Source organism: Dermacentor andersoni, chromosome 10 (genome assembly GCF_023375885.2).
Source record: "Dermacentor andersoni chromosome 10, qqDerAnde1_hic_scaffold, whole genome shotgun sequence".
In the NCBI taxonomy this organism is placed as follows: domain Eukaryota; kingdom Metazoa; phylum Arthropoda; class Arachnida; order Ixodida; family Ixodidae; genus Dermacentor; species Dermacentor andersoni.
The window spans coordinates 98,105,367-98,131,520 of record NC_092823.1 but is presented as its reverse complement, the minus strand read 5'-3'; the positions used below and the strand labels follow the sequence as shown (position 1 = coordinate 98,131,520).

Below are 26,154 nucleotides of genomic sequence, written 5' to 3'. Positions count from 1 at the left end.
ATTCTGGTAAATGCAGGCGGACTGGATGTTTTGCCAGATGGGAGGAGGCACAAATGTGAGTGGCCTACAGGGTGCAGCCACCAGGTGGCACAAAGCTCACACAAACATACAGCTAATACTATACAGTATAATATGCAGTAACCAAGTGCATTCTACTTTGTTGCTGGCGTAAATTTTCGGCAACAGTGTAGTTGTGAACACATTGTCTGTTTCATAGTTTAAAATGTTTTACACTTGGTTTCAAGCAACATTTGATCTGTGTTCGGCTGGTTAACCTCTGTGCCACCACATGGCTGCACCTTGCTGGCCGCTCACGTTTACACTGAAGCCCCTTCATCACAGCCGTAGTAGTATGGAGGGACTTTAGTTCACGCCTCCGTCCCAGCCCTTGGATGGCTTGGATAGCTTTGATGCTTCGATAGCTCTCACTGGGAATTGATGGCCAGGCAGCTAGCGGAGCGGTTTGAGAGGCTTCGTGCGCTGGCTCCAACACATTGGAAGTAGATGACATTGTTGCATCACGATGCAAAGCCAGTGAAGGTGGAGCTTAGCCCTGACTGCTTGGCAAATGAGTTGAGGAGAAAAAGCGTAGCTAGGGAGGAGGGTGACTTGTAATCGTCCATAGCTCTATTAATATGAAAAACTTAAATTGAGACGCAAATGTTTTACTGTAGCTGTAGCCTATGCGTCTACAAAATTAGTCCAAACCTTTTCAGGCGTTAACAAAGTGCTTTTGATTTCCAGATACATATTCAGGCAGCCTAATTATCGAAAGGCTTGAAGCGACTTTATTACATGGTCACATCCTTTGAGGCCACTTAGCCCGTAATGCAACAAACAGAGGTGGCAGATAATGTCTCCAGTGTGCCACCTTCCAACAGCCCCCGGTAACCACACCAACACTTTGCAGGTCACATAAAAGAACTGTTTTTATATATACATAATTTTTCATGCATCACGACCGAGGCTTTACAGAACACCTCTCCAAAGTGAACCCCACGGCAAGCCCAACTTGCTCACTTCTAGATGCACAAAGAAAAAAATTATGACATCAAAACTGTAGCTGTTTGGTATGCAAGCACAACAACAAAAAGAGGCAACCATCACAGCTAGTAGTTTGCATGCTCCTTTGAGGCAGCTACGATTACAACAAGCATTGCATAACCGTTCACAAAGCGCTGCAGAAAACTTTAAAAATAGGGTTCCTCTCGGGCTCTTGGCTGTACACAGCGTGCAATGCCTTAAAAGTGCAAAGTGAACAGTACACCAATGAAAATTGCCCAAAGAAAATAGTGGCTGTTTCAGTGACGCCCACCCGCAGTGGTTAGAAAAAACCACAAATTTTGCTGGCCCGAGTTTCTGGCCAGTGGCAGACACTAGAAACTGTGCAATAACTGCTTCTCAATCACAATAAAATTTCACTTAACTCTTCAAAAATTATTGCCTTAACCTTTGACTGTCCAAGGTATACTAAATGCTATGCTGAGTTTGATACCTGATGAATGTGATTTGAGCATAGGAAACAACTCAAGGTAGTGTTTTTGATAAGCTGGAGCAACTTTTGTTCAGTTCTGGATAGTTCAGCAAGCCAATTACTAATTACCATACTAAGTAAGGTTCTACAAAAAAAAGTCACTGTTTTGTGTGCAAATGCGTTCTCAATGGCCTGAGATAAATGTGAACAAGTTGTTCTAGTTTTCCTGTATGTGAACTGCAGAAATGAAGCCGGTTGGTGTTTTACACATGGCCACTTAGTAGGAATCATTCCTGACACTGACACCAGTTTGCAGATACCCATCTGTGAGCCTGTGAATTGAATTGGCATTATTTTCCCACAATGCCTTTCTCAAGCAATGCAGGCCATAAATGTATGGAGCGGCAATTTGTTTCACTGACTCATTTCAACGCTGCATGGGGACACATGCACCAAGTTTTTGAATTGTCACTGAAACACCCTGTACAAAGAATGAACACACACAGATGACTACACAAGAGTTTCCCAGGTCAGTCTCACTGCAGCGACATCACAGTTTTGCGGCAAACATCCACACTTTCCTATTAACACAGATCTAACACAAGTGATAACGTGAAGCAGGACTAATGCTTTAGCCAGTGTAATTTGACATATGGAGGTACTGCATTCATACAGCCATGCTTTTTGTTCAAACACAGGCTGCCAGGCTTAACAACAACAAAAAGAGCCTATTCCTTTCCAGATTGGGCCTCAGACTGAGAACTTCTCTAAGGTGCGTGCAATCTGCAATTGGCCGTTGCTGCGGAAATCGTCTCTTTATCGTGCCAATTACTGCCATAAGTGGGAGGTGCTTGAGCACCTACCAGTGACCACTTCTTTTCTTCAGGCAATCGCCCACATAGACACGTATTTAAATAAAAGCATGTAGGCACTCCTCATGTAGACATTGCAGTAGTGGCTTAGTGAAGTTACTGTACATGAGCAAATTCCTGTAACTGTCTCTTACATGCTCCTACACAAGACAAGATTTGCAAGAAATGACCCAATTTGTGGATAATCTTTCTGGTGCACTTCTATGGCACTTTAAGACAAATGGCGGCGAGATTAGCCACACCACCAGAACTGTGTATTCACCATTTGGGTGAAGGTCCTTAACAGACTAACTCTATCACTGGGGTGTAACTGAAGCTGTCTGTTCAGCGCAATGCCAACTTATGCAGCGCTAATGGTTACAGACATTTTTAGAGAGGTTTAGCATGCCGCTAATGCTCTACTGTTGCTGCTTTGGTCAGCTGCCAGTTCTGCATGTGCAAGGCATGCCGCATCACACATACACCTAGCATGGACTAAGTAGCATACTCAAAGCTGACAAGTGCGTTGGTAACAAAAGTGATATGCTAAAACTCCCTAATAAGTACATACTACTAAGTACAAACTCGGAGATCCTCAAATGATTACATCTCAGTCACAGAGAAATGGATGGCATAGCAGCAAATGATTAGCTAGGTATGTTGCAGCCCATATTTGATGGTGCTCCCATCCAATAAAGTGTACGGCCACACCAAGAAAGTAACAAGTTCTTGATTCATAGAAGTTCTTGGCAGTTCTCGGTGCATTTCTGCACACCTGTTCCTAGCTATATAAGGGTTTCGACTTTCGGTAATGTCATTTCCCGTGTAGAAACAAAGCACACAAATTCTAGTTCCTCATCAAAGCAACCATCTCCCTGCTAATGTTTTCAACTGCCATTATAACAGCTGATTTCATTTCAATCTAAACAGCCACGAAGTCCCAGTGACAGTCTTTGTACAATGCAATCTGCACATAAATATCCAGGAAACCTAATCTAGGCCTGTGTTCACAAAGCTTCTCTTTTGTTAAGTGCTGTCTGCAAGTGGCGGCCATGTTGTTATCACTTCAGTCGCTTTTATGAACGGCAGGTACCTTTGCACCAACCAATGAGCAAATGCTTTTATGTAGTCTTGTGAGCACAATGCCTGGTGATTATCACAGGCTTGATGTTCGACCTTGAATATATGGAACAAAGCAAAATAACCCTGTCACTAAAACCTTATACAGCTAAACCTTGATTTAATAAAACCCAATTATGCAACACTTTTGATTTAACAAAACGCTTTCAATTCCCAGACACATATTTGTAAAGCCTAAAAACTGAAAGCAACGTAGTGAAGTCTACGTCTAGCCTGAAAGATTTGGGGGAAAAATAGGGGTAACATGGATATGCCAGGTTTCAAGTTGGCGATGGATGCGATTGATTTGTTCAGGACGTTTGTTTCTCCCACAAAGAACAGAAGACAAGCTGAAAGGGCTCTCTGTCTACAACAAATGCACGTGCGGGCAAAAATGACCTTTTTGGCTCACAATGAAATCACATTATCACGAATGTTATAGGCGATTTAGATTTACTGAAGTTCTCAATTTAACAAATTTGTGCAAGGCAGTGGGAAATTTAACACAGCCGTCAATTCAATGCATCGACAAATGGCTGCTATGGAACAAGTGGGGTGGTATTTAACGCTGCAGCATTCTGCCAAGCTGCGCATCACAAAAATGCATCAGAAAGTGTGGAGAACGTCGTTTCTTGAATGCAACTTGCTGCTGAGGGCTGACCTGAACAAGCAGCAACCACATCAATGATGGCTGGTGAACAACAATGACTGGATATTTTCGTTTTAAAACAACAATGAATTAAAAACAACAAGGGCAGGGAAACAAAGAGAAAAAATAAAACAGCTCGGCTCTTTTTAAGTGTGCTAAGTTCATCGTCAACACGTGCAGTGCGCAGTCTTGTCGTTGTGCCACTCATCAAGGAATTGTGATGATGGCTGCACGAGACTTTCCAACGCCGATCCACTTGACTGGAATAAAGAAATAAGTGAAACTATCAATTTTCTGGTGTTCTGTCTCTTGATTTTTTGCTTGCGCCAACACAATGAGCCAATACAGTGCTAGCTCCGTACTGCCCAGTCACGCACACAAGCACTTGTGCTTGTGTGCGTGACTTGTACGTGACTTGTGTGCCCACACAAGCACTTGTGCTTGTGTGGGCTGACTATATATATTTTATTCATTGCTTGGTTATACACAAGCTGTGTTGCGGAAGAAGCACTGCCATAAACAAGGTAGCAAGACTGAAATGCATTTTTTTAAAGCACATTGACACGCATGAAAACTAAACCGTGATTGGATTAGACAGATACGCTTGGAGTAAAGGCCGGGCTACATGGAGCGAAAAACCGGTGTCAGCACGACGAACGTCGCTTGGCGGTGAACGTTCGATCCCCGGCGACCAAAAATCTGACACCTGCCTCCGACCTGGCTCGATCAGAAAAGCTTCGCCTCACGAACTTTGCTGCTGGAAGTGGCGAGCGTGCCTGGCGTGCTTGCTGTGTTGAGAACTATAGGTCAGTGTCCTTGACTAGTATTACATGTAAAGTAACGGAACACATTATATATAGTTGTATTATGTCGCATCTAGTTAAACACAATCTATTATAAATGCAAACCAACACGGATCTCAGCAGGGTTTTTCTTGTGCTATGCAGCTTGTAGAATTCACTCATGATTTGGCGCTAGCAATAGACAAAAGGCAGATGATTGCATCTTTCTAGATTTTCGTAAAGCGTTTGATGTTGTGGCTCATGACCTAGTTATTAGCAAATTACACAAAAAGGTAATTGCATGAATATCTGAATATCTTCTACATAGACAACTGTCTGTGGTTCTCAATGGTATCTCCTCTGATTTTGCTGCAGTGACCTCTGGAGTACCCCAAGTCTTGGGTCCTCTTATTTTTTTGTATATAAATTATATCACTAGAGGTATTAAGTAATTTTTCAGGATGTTTGCAGATGACTGCGAAGTGTACAGTGTTTTTGATAGTGATTGTGATTTTTATGCCCTTTAGAGCGATTTAGATAAAGTTTCAACTTGGTGTGCGGAAATGGGAAATGTCACTAAACATTTCGAAATGTTTAAACATCACCTTTACAAGGAAACATTGATATAAGGCATAAGAGTACAAATTAAATAGCGTTACACTACGCAGGGTTACGGAATGCAAATACTTAGAAGTTTTATTTGCCTCGGATTTAAGTTGGAACAGGCATATACAGGAGGTAAAAGGAAGGCGGCACGAAAATTGGGCTTCCTATGTTGAAATTTTGGCCGATACCTAGTAAATTTAATGGCTGTATTTTACTCACATATGTTCGGTACTTGAGTACGCTTGTATCTGCTGGGATCCTTATACGTGTCAGTTAGCCGATTTACTTGAAAAAATTCAGAATAGAGCAGTTTGATTTGCTGTGGGGAATTACATCAAAAACCTCAGTATCAACCGAAAGCAAGCGCGCACTTTATTGACAGTATCTAAAGGACAAAAAAAATGGCCTCACACTCAAATTTTTTCAGTGTTTAACATTCTAAAGCAGGAATTGGCAGGAACAAATATATTACATTACCATCATATATCTCACGTGGAAGGGACCATGCCTTGAAACTTCATGAATTTCCTTCTAAGGGTGATACCTTACGTTATGCATTTCTTTATAGGACCACGAGGGAGTGGAATGCTCTTCCATGAAGTATTGTAGGTAAATAATGCGAATGAAAACATTTACCATGTTTTGTGTGGTGAAATGAGCGACAATTGATGTAGATATGTATGTACCCCCCCTGCTGTAATGCCTTCAAAGGCAATGCAAGTACTGAAAAAAAAAAAAAACAACTTGCCCACTTACCAATAGTGTCAGGCATCAGTGTTTTTGCGAGAGAACTACACGGTCTATAAGCGAGTGCTTATGCCGGGCACAGCTTTCTCTAATAATACTTTATGGTATGCGCAAACTTTAAGTATGATGAAGTTAAAGCAAAGCGAGAATCGGTAATAAATTATGTATATATATAATATATATATATATATATCAATAATATATATGTATGTATATATATATATATATATGTATATATATGTATGCATGTATATATGTAATATATGTATCTGCTGGATGACAGTTTCCGTTGTTTAAGTGGTTCGGCCATTCATATTGACTCGATTCAGGGTGGAACAATGCAGCTCATATGTGCAGATATGCATGTTTTGCTACGTTTTGACATTGCATATCAGCGAGGTGCCGTTTCCACAATATCCAAAGCTAACAACGATCTGTGGCTATAGATGTTGATGAAAACAAATGCACCACTTTGGCAAATACGACGCGGAACGCTGCGTTTGTAGGCTTCTTGAATTTGCCAAGTGTCCAATGATCGTATAAAAAGGAATACAAAAAGCGACGTGCAAGAGCGGACATCAGCGACAAAACAACCTGCAGGGCAGCCGAGTCAGCAGACGGAACTCAATGTACCTTTAGTGGCCGCGCTGTTAGTGCAACAGCACACTCAGGCCTGATCACCCAGTAGTCCAATGAGTGCTACCTAATTTCCAGGAATGACATGCTGCACCGGCGAAGCCATTAATAATTAATCGCGATCCAGAAAACGCACAACCGGCACGCACTCAACATGGACACAGGTACACAAATCAACCGGCGAAAGTCTCGGCACCCTTCCAAAACGTTTCCAGCAGCGTGCGGCAGAGGGCAGCACAGGAACATTTTGAAAAAGGCGGATTCTCGTCGATGGATTCGAAGCGTGGCAAGCTCGGCGCGTTGCATCATGCTGGTCACTAGAAGTCGACTTCGCCGTCATAAAGTGGTGTTACGCGGTGAAGCATATGCACACTGTACTGTTACAGTCGAACCCCGCTACAATGAACGCCGCTTCAACGAAATGTCCGGTTCAACGAATAATTCTCAGTTCCCCGTCAGCTGCCCATAGGAGTCAATGCATAAATATCCTCACCACAACGAACACTTTTTCTTATGCCATTCCGCTTTAACGAAATCTGATGAAGTAATTCCAGGCTCGAAATTTAATTTGCCGCGCTGGAAACGCAATTTCGAACATTTTGCACATAAAAAAGCGTCTGCAAAGTTATCATCGCGTGTTGGCACCACAAGAAACTGCCGCTGATGGCCGAGCATGGGGGCCGCCTTTGCTCGATGGCGACGGCGATGAGACTGGCCTACCTTTGGGATTGGCTTGAAACTTTTTAGCCGCAGACAATCCAAAGCTGACGCTCAGTCGTCTCGTCAGTCCATGCTGCATCTTGGCGCCGTCGGTGCGTAGTTAGTGCTGTTCGTGTTGTGCACGTGTTGCGGTGTTCGATTTGATCAGAGAAGCCGTTCTGTTTTAGCGTGCTTTCCGACATGGCGCCGCCATGTCGAAAGTTTTTATCCCTGGAGGATAAAGCTCGGATCCTGGCTGAAGTCGAAAGTGGAGAGAAGAAAGGCGACGTTGCTAAGAAGTTTGGGATTTCTCCCAGTTCGCTGTCCACCATCTTGAAGTCAAAAGAAGCAATAGCGCAAGCTCTTGCTTCAGGCACATCAGCCAAGCGGAAGAAGCTGACGCCGTCGGCGCACGAAGACCTCGACAAGGCCATGTACACGCGGTTTGTCGAGACGAGGGCGAAAAACATACCCATCAGTGGAAACGCCGTGCAGCAGAAGGCCCTGAATTATGCTTGCCTGCTGGGAATTGACGATTTCAAGGCGAGCACAGGCTGGCTCAGCAGATTCAAGGCCCGCCATGACATTGTCGGCAAGACGCTCTCTGGCGAGTCGGCATCGGCAGACACAGGCAGCGCATCCGCCTGGATCTCCACAAACGTTTCGGCGTTGTTGAAAGACTATGTGAAGTGTGACATTTACAACGCTGACGAGACAGGCCTGTTTTACGAGATGCTGCCGTCTAAAACCCTCGAAATGAAAGGTCAGCGTTGCCACGGTGGGAAACACAGTAAGAAGCGCGTGACCGTGCTGCTGTGCGCCAACGCGGACGGATCCGACAAGCGCCCACCGCTAGTCATTGGGAAGAGTGCAAGGCCCCGTTGCTTTAAAGGTAATAGGAGCCTTCCCGTAAAACATGTCGCCAACAGCCGCTCCTGGATGACGCGGGCCATTTTCTCCGAGTGGGTCGCATCATTTGACTGCGACATGAGGAGGCAGGGCCGGCGGGTGTGCTTATTGCTGGACAATTGCTCCGCCCATCATATTCTGGATGTGGAGCTCACAAATGTAGAGCTGAAGTACTTTCCGCCGAACTGCACTTCGATCATACAGCCACTTGACCAAGGTGTCATTAGAAGTCTGAAGTGCGCCTACCGCCAGGGAGTGATGCAGCGTCTCCTATTGATGTGGAGACCGGTCGCGACACGAAGTTAGACCTGTACATGGCGCTGCAGATGATGGCTGCTGCGTGGGCTGCAACTGGACGGCCAGTTATCGCGAACTGTTTCATGCACGCTGGCTTCAAGCTTAAAGATCCAGACACCGACTCTGCTGAGGATGCTGCTGACTGCAACGGAGCAGTGCATCCGCCAGCAGACCTAACTGCGTCCTGGGCGGCCCTTCAAGGTGCCGGAAGTGTGCCATCCAGTGTCGAGCTGGACGACTTCATCGACGCTGATATCAATGTGATCGCCCGGGAGGAATTGAGCGATGAGGACATCATAAAAAGTGTCCGCGACGACGGGGGGCAGTCGGATGACGCCGAAGTGCCAGATCTGCACCCACCGGCCACATCTCGTGTACTGGATGCGTTCGATGTCATCAGAAACAGCGTAGCTGTGCATGATGACGACGTCGCGATGCAGCTACTCGCCGAATGCGAAAATCGAGTCATGATGCTCCTAGGAAAAAAAAGGAAGCAGTCTGACACTGCTTGACTTCTGGAAATAAGTTTGTTTGTGGTTTACCAGTTCAGGTTAGCCATATTTTTGTGAATTTCACAACAACGAAATTTTCGCTCTACGAATTTTTTTTCGTGCACCGTCAATTTCGTTGTAGCGGGACTCGACTGTAGTGGTGAAAATAAACTTCAACTTCAACTTCAATGTATTACGGTGAAGCATACTAAGAAGGAAAAGGGGGCAACTGTCGCAGGACGCAAGTATTCATTAATTGTACACATGTGCACCGGTCACCTCCTGTCACAGTAAGAGCGCTGATACGCCTAACAAGTGCACTGGCAGGCTTTCAGAGCTACTTGGAATGTGTCTGTGGCGATTTGAGCAGTTTTTAAACGAATGCATTCAATTTTTTCGGACTTGCCCGGTTTTTCAGATGTTCTCGCTGCCCCTAGAGAGTCTGAAAAATCGGACTCCAACTGTACGAGACATGCATGGTGGGCGAAACGAGGGCTCCAATCGTCACAAGCACGGCAGAAATATCTCTAAACGGCTGCCAGTATGCTTAATAGGCATCTAGTCACTCGTGCTGTGACTGGAGACTGTCTGTGCTTGCACCCTCCATGCAAGCCTCTTGCTTGCTGACCAGTTGCCGGTCAATGTTGAGATCGAATTAACGGAAGTTCGGATCCACAGAATTGTATAGGCGCTGGCCGGGAACCTTCGGCAGGGATCGAATTAACTAAACATTTGGAAGTCTACTGTACTAGATGCCTGTTGCTGCTTTCAGGAACTTTCAGGAAATTAAAACAAAGTAAACATGAATCATCACAATGCGTTTTTACACAAAAAAGTCAAGAACTAACGTCGCAGTTGGAGCATAACAAGCTTGCGCAACGTCTGCGCGCCACTGTGCCGCTCAATTTCCGCGACCGCAGTCGCTTGCAGGCTTGCACGTGAAACGGGAGGCACACACGCAATATACGTGCACCAAGCTCTAAGCTCGTGCCACCGCACAATGTAGTCGGATGGCGCAATGCCAGCCTGCTAAAATGCTTACAGCTTTAACAGATGCGTATAAATTGTTTGCAAATGCATCTATGAATTTTCGTTTTAAAAGTTGCTGAATGAAAACTCTTTTTACCATTCTTATGTTAAAAAAAAAGGACAAGTTTACCGAGCCTGACAACACTAACAGCAAGGTGGCGAACGCGCAGCAGCGTATGCCTCTTTTTCTCTCCATGTAGCCAAGCCAACGAACAATCGGCGTCATGCCGCTGCAACTATTACTGTGGTGCGACGTTTGCCATGAAAATGCACTCCATGTGGAGCTCCTTAACAGGAAGAGCTGGGAGTGGCATTCATTCTGCAGTTTGGCATATCATGCTAGCTTCCAATGCTTGTTCAGTCACTGACAATGTAAAGCAATGCAATCTCAATTGCAATCTCAAGCAATGCAATTGATGATGCAGCTAATAACTTTTATTATCAGTTCACTCTACCTAATTTAATTAAAAATAACCCATGAAAATTTTGGAGCTCAATTTCGCCAATGAAAAACACCACCCAGACATTTATATTAGATGATTCCGAAATAAGCGATTCCGGACCTATTGCTAAAGCATTCAATGAATATTTTCAGTCTGTATTCACACAGGACAATGGCGTAATTCCTCCCTGCTCCACGACAACTAACATGTCCTGTGCAATTAACAATGTTACAATATCTAAGCAAGGAGTCCTGAACCTTATTTTAAATCTTGACACCAAAAAAAGCTGCAGTCCAGACAATGTCAACAATGTGTTCCTTTATGATTATGCACTTTGGACGTGTCAATGCCTCACATTGATTTTTGAGAAATCAGTATCTACTTGTACAGTTCCTTGTTCATGGAAATGGGCTAGAGTCATTCCATTGTTCAAATCTGGGCAGAAACAATCTCTTCTAAATTATAGACCCATTTCTTTAACTTCTCATGCATGCAGACTCCTTGAACACATAATTTATAAACACATTATCACTTTTATTGAGTCTAATATCTAATAACATTTTATGCAGCGCTCAGCATGGATTTCGTAGTGGTTTTAGCACAGTGACTCAATTAACTGAATTTACACATGACATCAGTTTTGCTCTTGATTTAGGTCATCAAGTAGATGCGCTCTTCATTGATTTCTCCAAAGCATTTGATACTGTACCACATCCTAAACTATTACATAATCTAAGCCTTATCCCTAATAACCCTCTTCTCGTTGACTGGATCCGTAGTTTTCTTTATGATCGTTCACAGTATGTTTCTTTTGATTCATTCAACTCTCCTGACGCCTCAGTATCTTCCGGTGTGCCCCAAGGTTCAATTTTAGGGCCATTGCTCTTTTTGCTTTATATTAACGACATTCCAAGCTCTGTTTCAGTAAAAATTTGGCTTTACGCTGACAACTGCGTTCTCTACAATGTCATTTCTTCACCTAACGATCATAACACTCTGAATCAATCTTTTACAAGTTTTTGTAAATGGTGCGAACTCTGGCAAATGAACATTAACTTTAAAAAAACAGTCGCCATGTCCTTTTACAAGCATGCTAATTGCTCATATTTCAATTACTCCTATAAATCCACTTTTATGCAGCGCGCACATGACTATAAGTATTTAGGCCTCCTTTTCACTCCAAGGTTATCCTGGTCAGAACATATTCTAACCAACTTGCAACAAAGGACTAAAAAAAAACTTGGTTACCTAACCCAAACCCTACGTGCTGCCCCCAAAGAAACTAAACTCATTACATACAAAACACTTGTAAGACCTATTCTTGAATATGTGGCTACCATATGGAACCCTTACAAAATTTCGGACATCCACAAAATTGAACGTGCTCAGAAAAAGGCGGTTTGTTTCATATACCGCCATTATGACAATGTTTTCACCGTCACCTCATCTGAATATGCTCGGTTTAACCCCTCTTTCCCACCGTCATCACATTAATTCTCGGAAACTTCTACACTCTCTATTTTACGCTCCACATTATGCTTCCTCTAACACATATCTGACCCGTGCAAAGCCCCTAATCACGAGAAACAGCAATGACTTAAACTTATCTGTGTTTTTTTGCTCGCACCAACACTTTTAAATACAGTTTTTTTCTTAGGACAATTGAACTCTGGAATGACCTGCCTGCTTCCATCCGTTGTTTACCACATAGAGAATTTGGGGATGCTATTGAGTGCTCCCCTTAGCCATGTTACTCACCTATGCTTTTGTAAGGTGATTTGTTTTTTTTCCACATTTTGTATTCACCCACTCCTGCAATAGCCCTTTCCGGCTGCAGTATTTGTAAATAAATAAATAAATAAATAAATAAATAAATAAATAAATAAATAAATAAATAAATCTCATTATGATAATGCCTATGGGCGCTGAATAATATGACAAGTGCAAATAACAAATGAACTCCCCACGGCTACTGTCATGGCACCACTTAATGCGTGTGGGGAAGCCACCTTATAGAATGCCCTGTAGTGTTTATAAGGAAACAACTTGTAGTGTAGTGAATATAATGCGTCCTCTTCAACATCCAGCTTTTCTTCCAATAGAACTCAATGTACAATGTTACCCCGTATCTGCTTCGTAATCTATAACGCCTTCTCCCTGTATCTTGATTTTATACCTACTATTTTTTCGTTCAGTTACTGGCAGCTTGGTTCTTAGCTTCTCTAGCTTCATCGTGATCCTCGAAATTTAGAGCTCAGTACTTGTACAATGCAGTGACTGTACGTTTTTGAAGGATACCAGTAAGCCGCCATTCTCGACTTGGCCGTACCTGCTGAATGCGCTCAAAGCCAAGTAAATCCACAGACACTGTTCTCACGACTCCAGATCACCTGTACCTAGCAACTAACCAACCTAGCAGGAGCACATCGTATGCTCAATATATCGGAATGCTTCAGGTGCAACCAGACGATCCCTTAACAAACGCATGCAAGGTGTGGAGAGCGCCAAAAAGGACTACTCACACGGAACGCCGAGCAGCTCCTGGACGGTCTCAACGTAGAGGCGGGCATTGGCAGGTAGGTCAGAGTACTTCCGGCACTCGGACGTCGATGTTCGCCAGCCGGGCATGACCATGTAGTCAACTTGCACCCTGGACATCTCGTCGGCACTCGCTGGAAGAAAAACAGTTGCAAAGCTTGTTGCAGAGGGCTCTTACAATTTACTAGACACAGCGGCTCTCAACCATTAATGTGCTGGGGAACTATTGTGCGTTAGTGTTAAAAAATAAAAAAGAGTGGAGTCCCCCAAATTTGATTCCATTAACTCAGTGTCAATAGGTACACAGAATACATTACACACTTTAGTACAGTGCAGTTCACTTACGACACCAGTAAGAATTAAAATTTTATCGTTATAACCGATTGTCGCTATATCTGGACTGCCGTAAAAAAACACAAGAAGACTGCCATAGTCAAATCGCCATAGTCATCAGTGAGAACTGTATCAAAATGATATGATACCATAAAACTGCTTTTCATGGAAGGAAAAAGCTGTTGCTTTGTGTTTCTGCTGTGCACAACACCACACTAGCTGCTTGTCTTGAGGATGGCGTGGTTGGCATCAATAATCCCGTTGATAGTGACCAGTGGCATTGTTTTAATTCAGTGCACGGTGTGCGCAATGTCACGAACACGGTGAGCGCTATTGGTAAACGGTGATTTAATGTGGCCTGCGCACTTGTGTCAAATCCGCCGGCTAAATTGCAACGCGTGCGCGGTAGTGAAGAGCACGTCTACTTGGATGAAGAGGCGTCTTGTGCTGCTGTCCCACTGCGAAGAGAGTTGCGAGGCCTTGGCCGCTATGAGCCCTTACCAGTCATGAGATAAGAACTGCAGTTGTTGCACCGATTTTGCATTAAATATAAACAAGGGTTGCAGATTTTTTTCTTTTAAAAAAGAAGGACATGTTGATGTAGCATGCATTTGTTTACTGTTTTCTTGATACGTGCAATAATTCAACATTTGGTTAATTTGGACGTTTTTTTGTTTCAGTTAAATCCGAGTTAGCAAAGTTTTACTGCATCATTTAACGGTGAATTTGACTCTCATGGAGCAGATAGGGTATGTAAAATGATAGCAGCTTTCAGCAAGTGAAGACATACAGCTTTATAGCACTAAGTGGTGGAATAGGATAACCACAGGAAACAGAAGCCCTAGGTATTTATCCAGTTGGAAAGAGCACCTACATGCTTAGTAATCCGAGGACCCCTAACATCAAACTTAAACACCCTGTTTTTGGAATCGGCAGTCAGTGCTATCTGTTATGCACATAAGGGTTTGGAACCTTACCTGGTGGGTACTTGTACACCTTGCCGTCTATCCGATAGGCGTTGCCAATCTTGATCTCCTCAAAGGTGTCCAGGATGTCGAGCTTGGTCAGGGCCAGCCTGCAGGTAAAGGGAGGCAGCGAGTGAGATGACATATTGTCAAATCTCGCACACCATGAAACAACAGGTCCATATGATTCCCTTGCACTTTCTGAACTGGTTCACCGAGTGCCGTACTTTGCTATTTCCTTCACCAGCTCAACATGGATGCGTGCAGGATGAGTTCACAGCATTTCCTGCACTTGTCAGACAGCAAGTGCAGCGTGCATGCAGGAGGTGCCATGGCGGTTTTGCACAAGCAATAACTGGCATTGAACTGGCAGAAACTAGTTCACGAAATCTGGGTTGAATTGAATGGCCCTAATGCTTCCCAAATTTCAGTAAATTCATACTAAACTCTTTTCGCGCAAATTTTTAGATAGGCTGAGTGCAGGCTGACACTAAGAAACATTAGTGATTAGTGAAAAGGACTATTACATAAGACATTTAATAACTAAACAGGATTATTCAAGATTAAAATTGAAATTAATGTTTAGGTATGCCAAATGTTCATATACATAAAGATAAATTAATCAACAGGATTAATCAACATGGTCAATATCTTGTGATGTGGGGGTCCCCATATCGCCTTTGTTCTGCAGAGTAGTAAAACCACACAACAGCCAATGACAAGAGTTCCTGGACGCCCCATTTTTCGGACATGCCCAATAATTCATATGCCTTCGTGGCGCCGCCCCATACCCTATAGAGTCAATGTACAAGAACATCTGAAATTTGGATGTGAAAAACCTTTGCTGTCCAATTTTTCTCACTTTCAGCCATGACCACAGGTCCGAAACAGCATTAACCAAAGCCACCACCACCACCACCACAATTTTGATTACCTCACAGCCTCGAATCAGTGCTCTCACACGCAGATCTGCTGGCAGCCGTAGCTACCCCAGCGGCAATGCTAAGCCTAGCTACTTCGACATTTGCTACCAAGCTTCTTGCTGTTCGGTGCCATGCTTTTCATTGCAACAATTTGGCGCCGACTCTGCCTTTGTAATCCTTGCCAACGACTTCGAATCTCGAAAAGCACAACGTGTTGCATAATGCCGGTTCCCGAAGCTCAGCTTCAACTCAATACAGCAGTGTTACGTGGCGAAGCATAAGCGAAGTATTGCGGCGAAGCATACTATGAGCGGAAAAAGGGCCACAGTCATGGGACACAGTATGTATTCCTTAATTATACACACGAGCACCTGCTGTCTCCTATCACAGTATGAGCACTGATACGCCTAATAAATGTACTGGCAGGCCTTTAGAGCTATTTTGGATGTGCCTGTGGCGATTTCGTGCCTTGGGGGCTGTAAAAGGCATGCATTCAATTTTTCGGACATTTTTGCGGCCCCTGGGGAGTCTGCAAAATCGGATGTTGACTGTATTTCACTGGTCGACCTCCCTTTAGTGTTATCATTTTCTCTCACAACTAGACAGACAGTCAGATGAACAGACAGACAGCACGAAGAAAGCCTACTTACGCAGTGTATCCATTGATCATGCTGGAGTAACGAAGCAGCACTACGTCAAGCCAGCCGCACCGCCGTTTTCGCTTGGTCGTGACTCCAATTTCCCCACCAATAGTTTGTAGCCGCTCACCGATTTCCTGCACCATGCAAAGAGAAAAACTGAGTTAGTTGGTTGCACTTACAATCAACCTAGTCTCACTGATCTGGTTTAGGCTTGTGCGAATATAATATTTCTGGTTGAAAGCAAAGTCAAAGCAAAATAATATAGTCGAATAATTCCAAAGCAACTAGCTCAAGAAACCGAGGGACTTGCACAAAACCTTTGGTACAACAGACAGAAATTCACTTATCTAAACAATAGTTCTTTGCAAGGCAAAGATGAAAAGCATTTCATTTTCCGGAATCAGTTTTTTTCCCTGTAACGCCCAAAGTAGCATAAATGCTACGCTGAGCTTGAGGCCTCAAAATGAGAATTTAAGCGCTGGAAACTTAAGCAAAGCTAATAGTTGCGTTATGAATGTGCTGGAGCGAAGTTTCTGTTGTTAATAGTTTAACAAGCTAATTGCTAATAAATATTTCATACAGTAATTAGGTCATAGCTGAAAAAAATATTTCTTTGATTTTGTTCTACAAATGTACTCTCCATGGACAGAAGTAAATGTCAACAATTTGTTCCAATTTTCCTTGACGAAAAACTGTGTTTGGTCATTACAGGGTTAATGTTGTTATGCAGTTAATGTTGTGCAAAAACACAAGTTATACTTTTTTTCACAGTGACAGTAGCACAGAGAATTAACTTATAGACTTTTTCTTGGCGTTGTGGCTAAGCCTACTTGAACTTTCGCGATTGTCAAGGCCGTGGGAACTTTTCGCATTCGCCCGTTGTCTGCCCGGTCTGTCTGCTTTGCATGTCACCCAAATCGCTGTGAAGTGTGACCTTGGCATTGCAACACTGGAAGTTCAGGCTTTGTTGTGCAAATTCAGCTTGGTGCTATCTGCCTACACGCAAGCTTTACCCGTTCTGGAACGTTCAGCAAGTGAGCAGACGAACTCAGTAGGTGCCCTCGCTGTTATTGTCGGCTCTTCACCTGCGGACTCAAACGCAACTTCTATGCCCCTCAGTCGTACGCATGATATCAGGCCCAATAACCGATGAGCCACTCAATAAGTGGCACACATCTCGTGATGGTTATCCGCCTGATACCACGAAAGTCAGCAGCCAAATTACATGGCCACACTGACTTGGTTGTTAGGCCTAAATCGTGCGGCTTTGTCAGGTGTCGGTAACCAAAGTTGCAATTGCGTTTATGCAAATCTATTATGGCTCTTGAAAAGCCAAGAAACCATTTTGACTATGAAAGCGAGTACAGGGATCGAGCTGAATGGCGTAGTCTTTCTTCATGGCTGCCACGTTTTACGACATCGCATGCGTGGATCCCGCCAGAATAATTGGGCGAGATGCCACGCGGCATTCGAAACTTTGGTTGCCGTTACCCATAGAGCAATCGAGAATGTTACTATGCCCCAGGAATGTTTGAATAATTCTACATGCTAAAAAAAAAAGTCGACAGACTAAACGAATGCTTCATCTTTGGCAACGCGACTTGCTTGCCTGAACCGAAACTGATGATTATACATGTTTTCGAATTGATATTCGTTTGTTTGAATACTTCAAAAATTCTGCATACTGAAATTTGAACCTAAGTGAATATCGAACAGCATAATATTAGATCAAATGTTTAAAAATATGGACAGTCAAACCTCGCTTTACTGAAACCCATGATGTAATGAACTGCTTTCATTTCCCGATCGTAGTTCAATTGAAAACCATGTGCCTGAGCTTTCATTACAGACTTCCTCAGTTTCTGAGTTACGAGCCGTTTGATACTGTGCAGACATGATTGTCTGCTTGAAATGCCCAAGCCTGGTGAGGTGCCTTAAATGCTTGGTTCGCGTTTTATGTTGCACTAGTTGTACAGCATTCAAGTTTGCCAACACATGGACTCTTTGCCAACTGTTTGTGAATTTCTTGAATTTTCGTTCCAGACTGCAGGCTACTTTTTCTGTGCTCACCAACAGCCAGTTGAAAAGGCTACTGTTAAAGGGGCTCTGAAACTAATCAGAGAACGACATGACTATTAAATTATGTCACCTTGCGAATATCCTGTTGCAAAAGCTTTTCGAATCCTTCAAATAGTTATTGGTACCCGCTTCTCTCATTTCCACTAATGCGCTGGAAGATACAAAGGAGAGACAGCAATGGGGTGCAAGGGAGAAATGCCTTGCCAGCCACTCTCAAAGGCGGCCAACCGTATCAATGCTAAAATCTTCATCGCATAGGCTGCACGCAGCAACTGTAGCGTTTAGACCAGCAGCGCAAAGATGATATAGTTTCTACGAACTTTTGAGATGGCAGACATACACATTTTTCATTTATTTAACTAAAATGAGCAATCATTGTATCACTGAGAATGTTCTAACGATCATGAAATCAGCCAACAGCTGAAGTGGGTCCAGCTGCTTGCAGTGAGACTGCATGACATTGTGTAAGCGAGAGCAAGCAATATTTCACTGTTTTTGACATGAAATTGTAAATTCCCTGCAGCATGCGGTGCAATAACATTTGGATTGCAAGTTCACAGGAGCCCCATTAACAGATGGGCAAAGCTTTCTGACTGTGTTCAAAAAGCGCTAGGCAAACATGCCACCTACTCACATTCTTCTGTTCAGTGGGAAAAGGGCCATCGCCGACCCGTGTCGTGTAGGCCTTGACAACTCCGTACACGTGGCCGATGGCTCGTGGTGGAATGCCGAGGCCTGTGCAGACTCCGCCCACAGTGCAGTTTGAAGACGTCACAAATGGGTATGTCCCTGTTAACGAGGCAATAAAAGAGCAACCACACGTAAGATAACAATGCGGGGACTTCCAGCAGAAGATAAGTAGAATGGGCAGAAGTGAACCACTATTCATGAAGTGCAAGCATGGCAGAAATTGACACGAAGATGGAGACTGAGGCTTCACCCACACCAGCAACTCGCAGAGGTCGCGAGAACAAGTTGGTCACAAATGGTCGAAAAGAGACTGTTTTGGGCGAGTCGTTCGCTGCTTGATTTTTCAGCTTTGAAACTGCGCTTACAAATTTACTGAACCAGTAGTGGCACAGGATCAGGATGCCCGTACACGCTGGCACTTATTTTACGTGGCGATAGTGGTGCGAGCGGACAGGAATGGCACCCATCGCGAGACATTTCGATTTGGCAACAGGCAGATCATGCTTGCTGGTGCGAACATTGGCTGCAGTGAGTCGCTCCTTGGTCAGCAGTCTCGGTCGGTTGTGTGACCTCTGTCCATCACCAGTGCGAATGCATTGATTGAACAAGAGATTTCACAATGCTAGCCTGAGACAGTTCTTGCCTGACCACTGTTGAGATGATTCAAGTCGCTTGCATAATAGATGACAAAATTCTAAGTGTAAGAGAATTAGAGAGACCTGTTGGTAAAATATGGGGGGGGGGGGGGGGAGGCAGGGGCTGCTACCATGAAAATAGCACAAGTAAAAAAAAAAAACACACAGCACCATTCATTAAACTACCTAATTACTTTTAGCAAAAGACTATCATGGGTGATTGCAAGAGTCAAGAAGGAGGTGGTTTATCAGTGTTGCAGAATGGCTGCTGAGAGAAGGGAAGCACAGTCAAGAAAGGCAGATAATTAGGTGGTGTGATGCAATTAGGAAATTTGCAAGCATAGGATGGCATAAGACAGGGACAACTGCAGATCGCTGGGAGGTCCTTTCCCTGTAGTGGACATATATAGGCTGCTGCTGATGTTGAGGATGAACCTTTCCAAGTGCGCTGCCGCCATAAATTGCGATGCCAAATAATTGTAATTGGCCTAAATAATGCATTGGCTAAACAAAAATCCATGTCATAAGATGGTCATCAGGATCGATGCCAACGCCTCTGTACACGGAAAGACACTGCAGAGTGCAGAGTGTAAGCATGGCCTCAGAGACTCTCAATGCACTGCAAATCGGCATTGTACAGTTGCAAAATTCTTGGAGGCTATGTGTTATGCCAACTATCTACAGTGCGTTTGGCGAGGGTCACAAATGATTTGTTGATGGCCGCATGGTGTCTTATCTATGTGGCTGAAATGACAGTGCTACAGTCACACAATAGCTCTATAATAGCAGGTCAGCTTTGTTCAGCTACACTAACTATGTTTATTTTTTTGCCCTACATTGTATGTGGCAATACCAATAGCGGTCCTTGCTCGTGAGAATGCGAGAGCCCAATTTCAAGTAGATATACGTTTTTCATCTGTTAAACCGTAAAAAAAAACCATCAACATTTGTACACTGTAGAGCTAATTCAGGAGGCTTGGCAGGTGCATCTAGTATCTAGTGATGCCTTCACTTAAACACTAAGTTGCCTGCCACACAGGGACATATAATGCTGCTAGACGAAAAGCGTGCTTGCAATCGAAGGGGCTGGGGAACTCATTTGAATATGTTCTGGAACCTAATACTAATCCACCAAAGAAAGCCTGAAACACACAGACACACACACACTCACCTGCATGTCTGACTGTCAGACTCAAACAGGGAATACTGGGTCTTTCTATATATAAGCTGCAAAATACAACGACATGAACATGCAGTGGCAATGGGGTCGCTTTACAAGCAGGACAGAAAAGCATGTCCCTAATACCTGCGACAATAGAGAGTGGTGTACCACATATTTTGTCCCACAGGGAATGACAAAGGCTTCGTGGGAACACAATACAGTCGAATGCTTTATAACAAAGTGCTCGGGACCTCCAAAATCCTTCGTTGTGAAGGTCACACAGCGTACCATGGCACTCAGCAAGCTAAGAACGTTGAACAAAATCAAACGTTTATTTAAAGAGAATTCAAGGGAGGCTTAGTGAAGTAAGCTGCTAACTTTTTCGGCCACACTGACAGAATGTGCGATTACTGCCAACTTTATTGCACCAAGGTTCACGACATGTTCCACAGCAAAATGCAGAAGCTGCACAGCACGCTGCCGCATAGTTACATCATAAGGCAAAATTTACACTACTGTGAAGTCCCGCCTCAAGGTGAAATTTACACATCTGCTGCTGGGGTTCAGGGCGACTGCCGTACTGCCTTTACTGTAAATTTTTTCGAATTTTCTCGAAGGTTATATGTGCAACAATATGATACTGCCTCACTTTCCAAGGGTTATTAAGCTATCAGTAACTAAAATTTGTGCTGCTGCCGCCATATTGAAATATAGTAACTATATCAGCCTCACATAGGCTGGGGGATGCCTTCAAGACTAAACATTAAGGAAAAAACCTCATCTTATATTTGAATAAAGATGATAAGCCCTAGTCTTACAAAATGTATCACACACAAATTTACCTTTGTTATGAAATAAGAAAACAATCTGTATACAATTTCATATTTGAAAGTATTTCTTTTTTGTTCAAACACTTCGAATATATATAAAATTTTGCTATTAAACAACCTTAGTTAATTGAAAAGTACTCACACATTTTCATGAGCACATGCAGGGCAATGAGCCACGGTGACACCACCTGTCTGACACCACATCTCTTTTATTGCGGTAGCAATTATATAGACACTCCCAAGCGCATTTCCACCGTCGCCGTGACATCCTGTATAAAGCCCGAGGGTGATAAGAGTTGCTGCGTGCCCTACGCTTCATGTGCGAGTGAAGGTGTGTAAGGGGAGCCGACGATCGCGACTCAATCTCACCCGCGTGAGAGAGACGAAAGCGGTCAGGAAGCGTGCCGTCTCCCATCATGCGTGAGGCACCCAACATTCCGAGACCCTGGGGAGAGGGGAGAAAGAGGAGGGTTCTACTCCGGCTGCAACTGCGTATGTGGCGGCTGCGCGTGGTTGCCCGGCCGTATCTTGAGAGTGATCTGTGTTGGCGGCAGAGTCTAGGTCATTGGCAGCTCGCAGCTTTGTGCGTGCTGTGTGTTCTCGGCGTCCACTATGCGTTGAAGCCATGGGCAGCACGAAGATCACTTCGCTCGCTGCTGCTGCCGCATTTCCTCACGCCAGCGTTTTGACAGCAAGCTTCCACGGTCATCGAGTAAGATGTGCTCATGTTTGCTTTTACGCGCGTGGCACCATGCTTGTTAATTTAGTTGGTTATGCTTACAAGTTTATACGGACGACGAAATTACTATCCTTACTTCGTATGGCTGTCCCCTAATCAGCTATTGCAATCGATGCTTTACCTTTTGGGCGAAACTGCGACTTTTTCAGCACTGAAACAGAGCGTGTCGACATGCACAAACACTGCGCTTCTGGAAGTTTTGGTCTGCTGCTGCTCACCAAAGTCAATGTCTAGGAGGCAGGCGTTGGCACCTTCGACAAGGACGTTCTTGCCTTCAGACAAGGCGTCGTGCAGGTATGACACAGTGTCGATGACGAACGGCCGCAGTTTCATTGCCAGATCCTGCGTTAAAAGATGGCAACGAAGCACGCAGCACATGTGATGTAAGAGTGGTGTAAGAGTTGAGCATAGCGATGAGAAGGAATAGAGAAGACACGAAAAGCAAATGGCGCAGAAACGAAGCAGACTGCACGACTCTTACGGATAACGTTTCATTCACAGTGAGAGCACATATACAGTTAACGATAGATTTTACGGACACCTTCACGGCACCTCCTTGTACCCGAAAGAGAATGTATAGAACATCTGAAATTTGGGATGCAAAAAACTTTTGCCGTCCGATTTTCTGGACGTTTTGAAATGACCGCAGATCTGTAACCGCATTAATCGTAGCCACCACCACTACCATTTTGATTATCTCGCCTCCTTGAACCCTGCGTCAACTCTAGGCTTAGCTACTTTTTCTACCAAGCTTCTTTCTATTCAGTGCAGCATTTTTCATTGAAACAATTCACCATTGTTAGCAATGGCACCGACTCTGCATTTGTAATGCTCGCCAATGTCTTGGAAGCTTGGAAAGTGCTGTGTGTTGTATAATGCCAGTTCCTCAAAGTCAGCTTCGCCTAAATACGGCACTGTTCAGCGGCAACCACACGCACACGATATCCAAGAGACTGCGACAATCGACAGGGTGGAGCAACCACATGAATGCGACACTGCGGAAAAAAAAAGAAAATGCAGCGACAAATTTACATGTTGCGTGAATAAATGCTACCGTGCACTCGTAAAGAAATTTCAAACATATGAAGAGGTCAACGTTTTATCAAGATCTAGCTTTAACATGCTATCATCCCTAATGGAAATCAGAGCCATGCAGCCAGCGTAAAATACCGTGGCACCTTCTGGTGAGAAAAACTCTCACAGCTCTCAATGGCGTCTCAGAGCAAACAGCGTCAAAAACAACCGATGTCAATAATAACGACGAGAGAGTTCCGAAACTTTTTCCTCAGTCCAAGATGAGACGAAGCGATGACTTATTTTACTACCCTTATTTCTTGCTGTCACAGCAGAGAGCAAAGTGCAAGGGTGAATCCAGATCGAAGTGAGCAGACCAGGGCAGACTGGTTGCTGCCATGTTGATGTGCAATCGTTGTCTCCAGAAGATGTCATCGCGCTGGCTTCTGGTTGTCAAGAGATATTTTGTGGCTGGTCGAAAACCGGTGACGCGACGGATCGTCCTCTACAACGGCAAAACCTGTTGCTCATCGCTGTCGCTCGAAAATCATGTGCACACGGTTGCTCCTTTAAGCAGTGAAGCATATGCGAAGTATTACAATGAAGCATACCGAAAGTGAAAAGGGGCAAGTGTCATGTGACAAGGTATGTATTCCTTAATTGTACACGCGTGCACCCGCCGTCTCCTATTGCAGTGCGAGTGCCGACACACCTAATAAGTGTACTGTCAGGCCTTCACAGCTATTTTAGATGTGCCTGTGGCGATTTGAGCCCTTGAGGGCAGTAAAAGACATCCATTTGTTTTTTCGGTCTGCCCGACTTTTCTGACGTTTTCGCAGCCCCTAGGGAGTCCGAAAAATCGGACATTGACTGTAGCACATTGCTTCTCCCTGACTGTCTCATCAAGAAAGAAAGAAGAAAAACATCACCTCTGTAGATGTATGTGAATTCAAGACTCTTGCATCTAAGATAGGGAAGCTATATGAGGGAGTTCTTTCACTTTTCAGGAGTATTGGTGGTCTGCTCTGCCACTGCTCGAAATCTACCCGAGACTTTGCATACACTATATCTAGTGCAATTCCTTTGTTACACCCTAGCCTTTTCATATGCTCCCCTATATAATTTTTCCTAATAATAAAAAAGAATAATAATATTGCACAAGCATACTCTTAAGATACAAACCCTTTGTACAGGACCGCATTGCATACACCAATTACTGCCCAAACAAATTACAAAATATATTGCTTCCGAGTTCTTCCTCATGTTTCTTCACAATATCACTCAAGCTGGAACTTCTAGTATGCTTAAGTTTCATTTGTCATTTCCAATAGTGACGTTCAAAATGCAGATACATGACGACATACACTTCATTGTCATCTTCTGGCGCTGAGACAGGGTTGCCTGTGCTCATTGACACCAGCAGTCCGCGAGTTTCGTGGCGCAAGTTTTGCGCCGCCTCGAGAGATGGCACTACGCCGCGTGGCGCCTCCTTCAGGCGATTTTCTTCTTCTAGCAGGGCAGTGTGCTCTATCGTGCTACATTCAGCCGGATTTCTTCTAGCTGGGCAGCGTCCATATGGACCAGTGCACAGTATGGCATGGTGTGTGTGGTCGGGTGTGCCGCTGCGAACGTGCACTACACCCATTTCGAGATTGTGGCTAGTATAATCTCCAACCAATCTGCTTTTCCGGTTGCCATTTCATACTTATGTCTACTCTCGATTACGGGAGAGCCCGTAATTCATTTTGTTTGACATCTGATACTGACCACACTGCCACTGCATGAAAACCATTGCGGAACTCCCCTTAATTTTATTCAATTCTGGGGTCTTATGTGCCAAAACCAGTATAAGCTTATGAGGAACGCCGTAATGGGGGGACTATGCATTGATTCTGATCCACGGGGGTTCTTAAATGTGCACCCAATGCATGGTACACAGGTGTTTTTAGCATTTTGCCCCTATCGCAATGTGGCCACTTCAACTGGGATTTGTTCCCGTGCCCTTGGGCTTTGCAGTGCAACGCCGAAGGTATTATCACAACGGCAGGTAGAAACCATCTTATCAGTTTCACTGTAGGAATAGGGGATTTGGGCTAAAGTGACTATTTGTGCCAACAGAGCTTCATAGTATAGGTGGACATGAACGTTTGTGTGATACATAATGAACACAATTTCACTAATTAACCTTTCAAATGATGACTGTAGCAAGCAAGTTGCATAGACCTTTCCAACGAAAGCTCCCTGGATGTTGTAAATTCTTCAGGACTGCTGCAATTATTGTGCATGACCATAACATCAACCATACAAGTTAAAATTACTCTTCTCAGCCTCCTTATTCATACATTTTTTTTTGCTACTACTGGATCTTTCATTTGTTGTTAACTGATGCCAGAGATGGCATAACAACTGTTTGGAGCAGCACAAAATTCACTAAAAGGGCACTCAGCCTTGTATTTGACGCACCTTGTATTTGACGAGCTCCGCGTCGAGATCAACCTTGAGGGCAGGAAATAGCCGCTGGTATGTGGACACCAGACTCCGGAACCTAAGAGAAGTGACAACCAGAAGACAGACACTGTTACCATCACAATTAGAAGCCACGACAAAATGGCCACAACAATTTGTAGCAACGAATCGATAAGACAATCGAAATTGGGAAGCATTCAGCAAATACAAGTAGTTTCTACAAAAGAAATTTTGGATCCCAGCTCTGCGCAGTTCCTTTTAATGGGGAAGAACTTTAAGGACGCTACATGATGCGTTAAAAGAGGTTTAAAGTGTGTAAAGACCGAACACATACACAATGAGTAAAACTTTGATAATTCGATCTTGGTTTATTCCTCAATAAACATGGCACTCTTGTTTTCCCATTT

The 26,154-nt window shown here is 44.0% G+C and overlaps 1 protein-coding gene and 1 pseudogene across 1 annotated transcript in view; one reads left to right on the top strand and one right to left on the bottom strand.

Moving 5' to 3' along the window:
- Nucleotides 1–911: 911 nt before the first annotated feature.
- Nucleotides 912–26,154, bottom strand: part of Adss (adenylosuccinate synthetase) — a 53,967-nt gene continuing 28,724 nt past the window's right edge. Inside the window, exons 7-13 of the mRNA XM_050191761.3 lie at nucleotides 25,745–25,826; nucleotides 22,486–22,609; nucleotides 18,846–19,000; nucleotides 16,142–16,266; nucleotides 14,581–14,678; nucleotides 13,255–13,404; nucleotides 912–4,353 (exon numbers count right to left, since the gene is read on the bottom strand). Coding sequence (XP_050047718.1) covers nucleotides 4,301–4,353; nucleotides 13,255–13,404; nucleotides 14,581–14,678; nucleotides 16,142–16,266; nucleotides 18,846–19,000; nucleotides 22,486–22,609; nucleotides 25,745–25,826 — 787 coding nt within the window. The 3' untranslated portion in view covers nucleotides 912–4,300. The remainder of the gene's footprint in view (nucleotides 4,354–13,254; nucleotides 13,405–14,580; nucleotides 14,679–16,141; nucleotides 16,267–18,845; nucleotides 19,001–22,485; nucleotides 22,610–25,744; nucleotides 25,827–26,154) is intronic.
- On the top strand, nucleotides 4,295–9,281 carry LOC140213679 (tigger transposable element-derived protein 6-like; annotated as a pseudogene).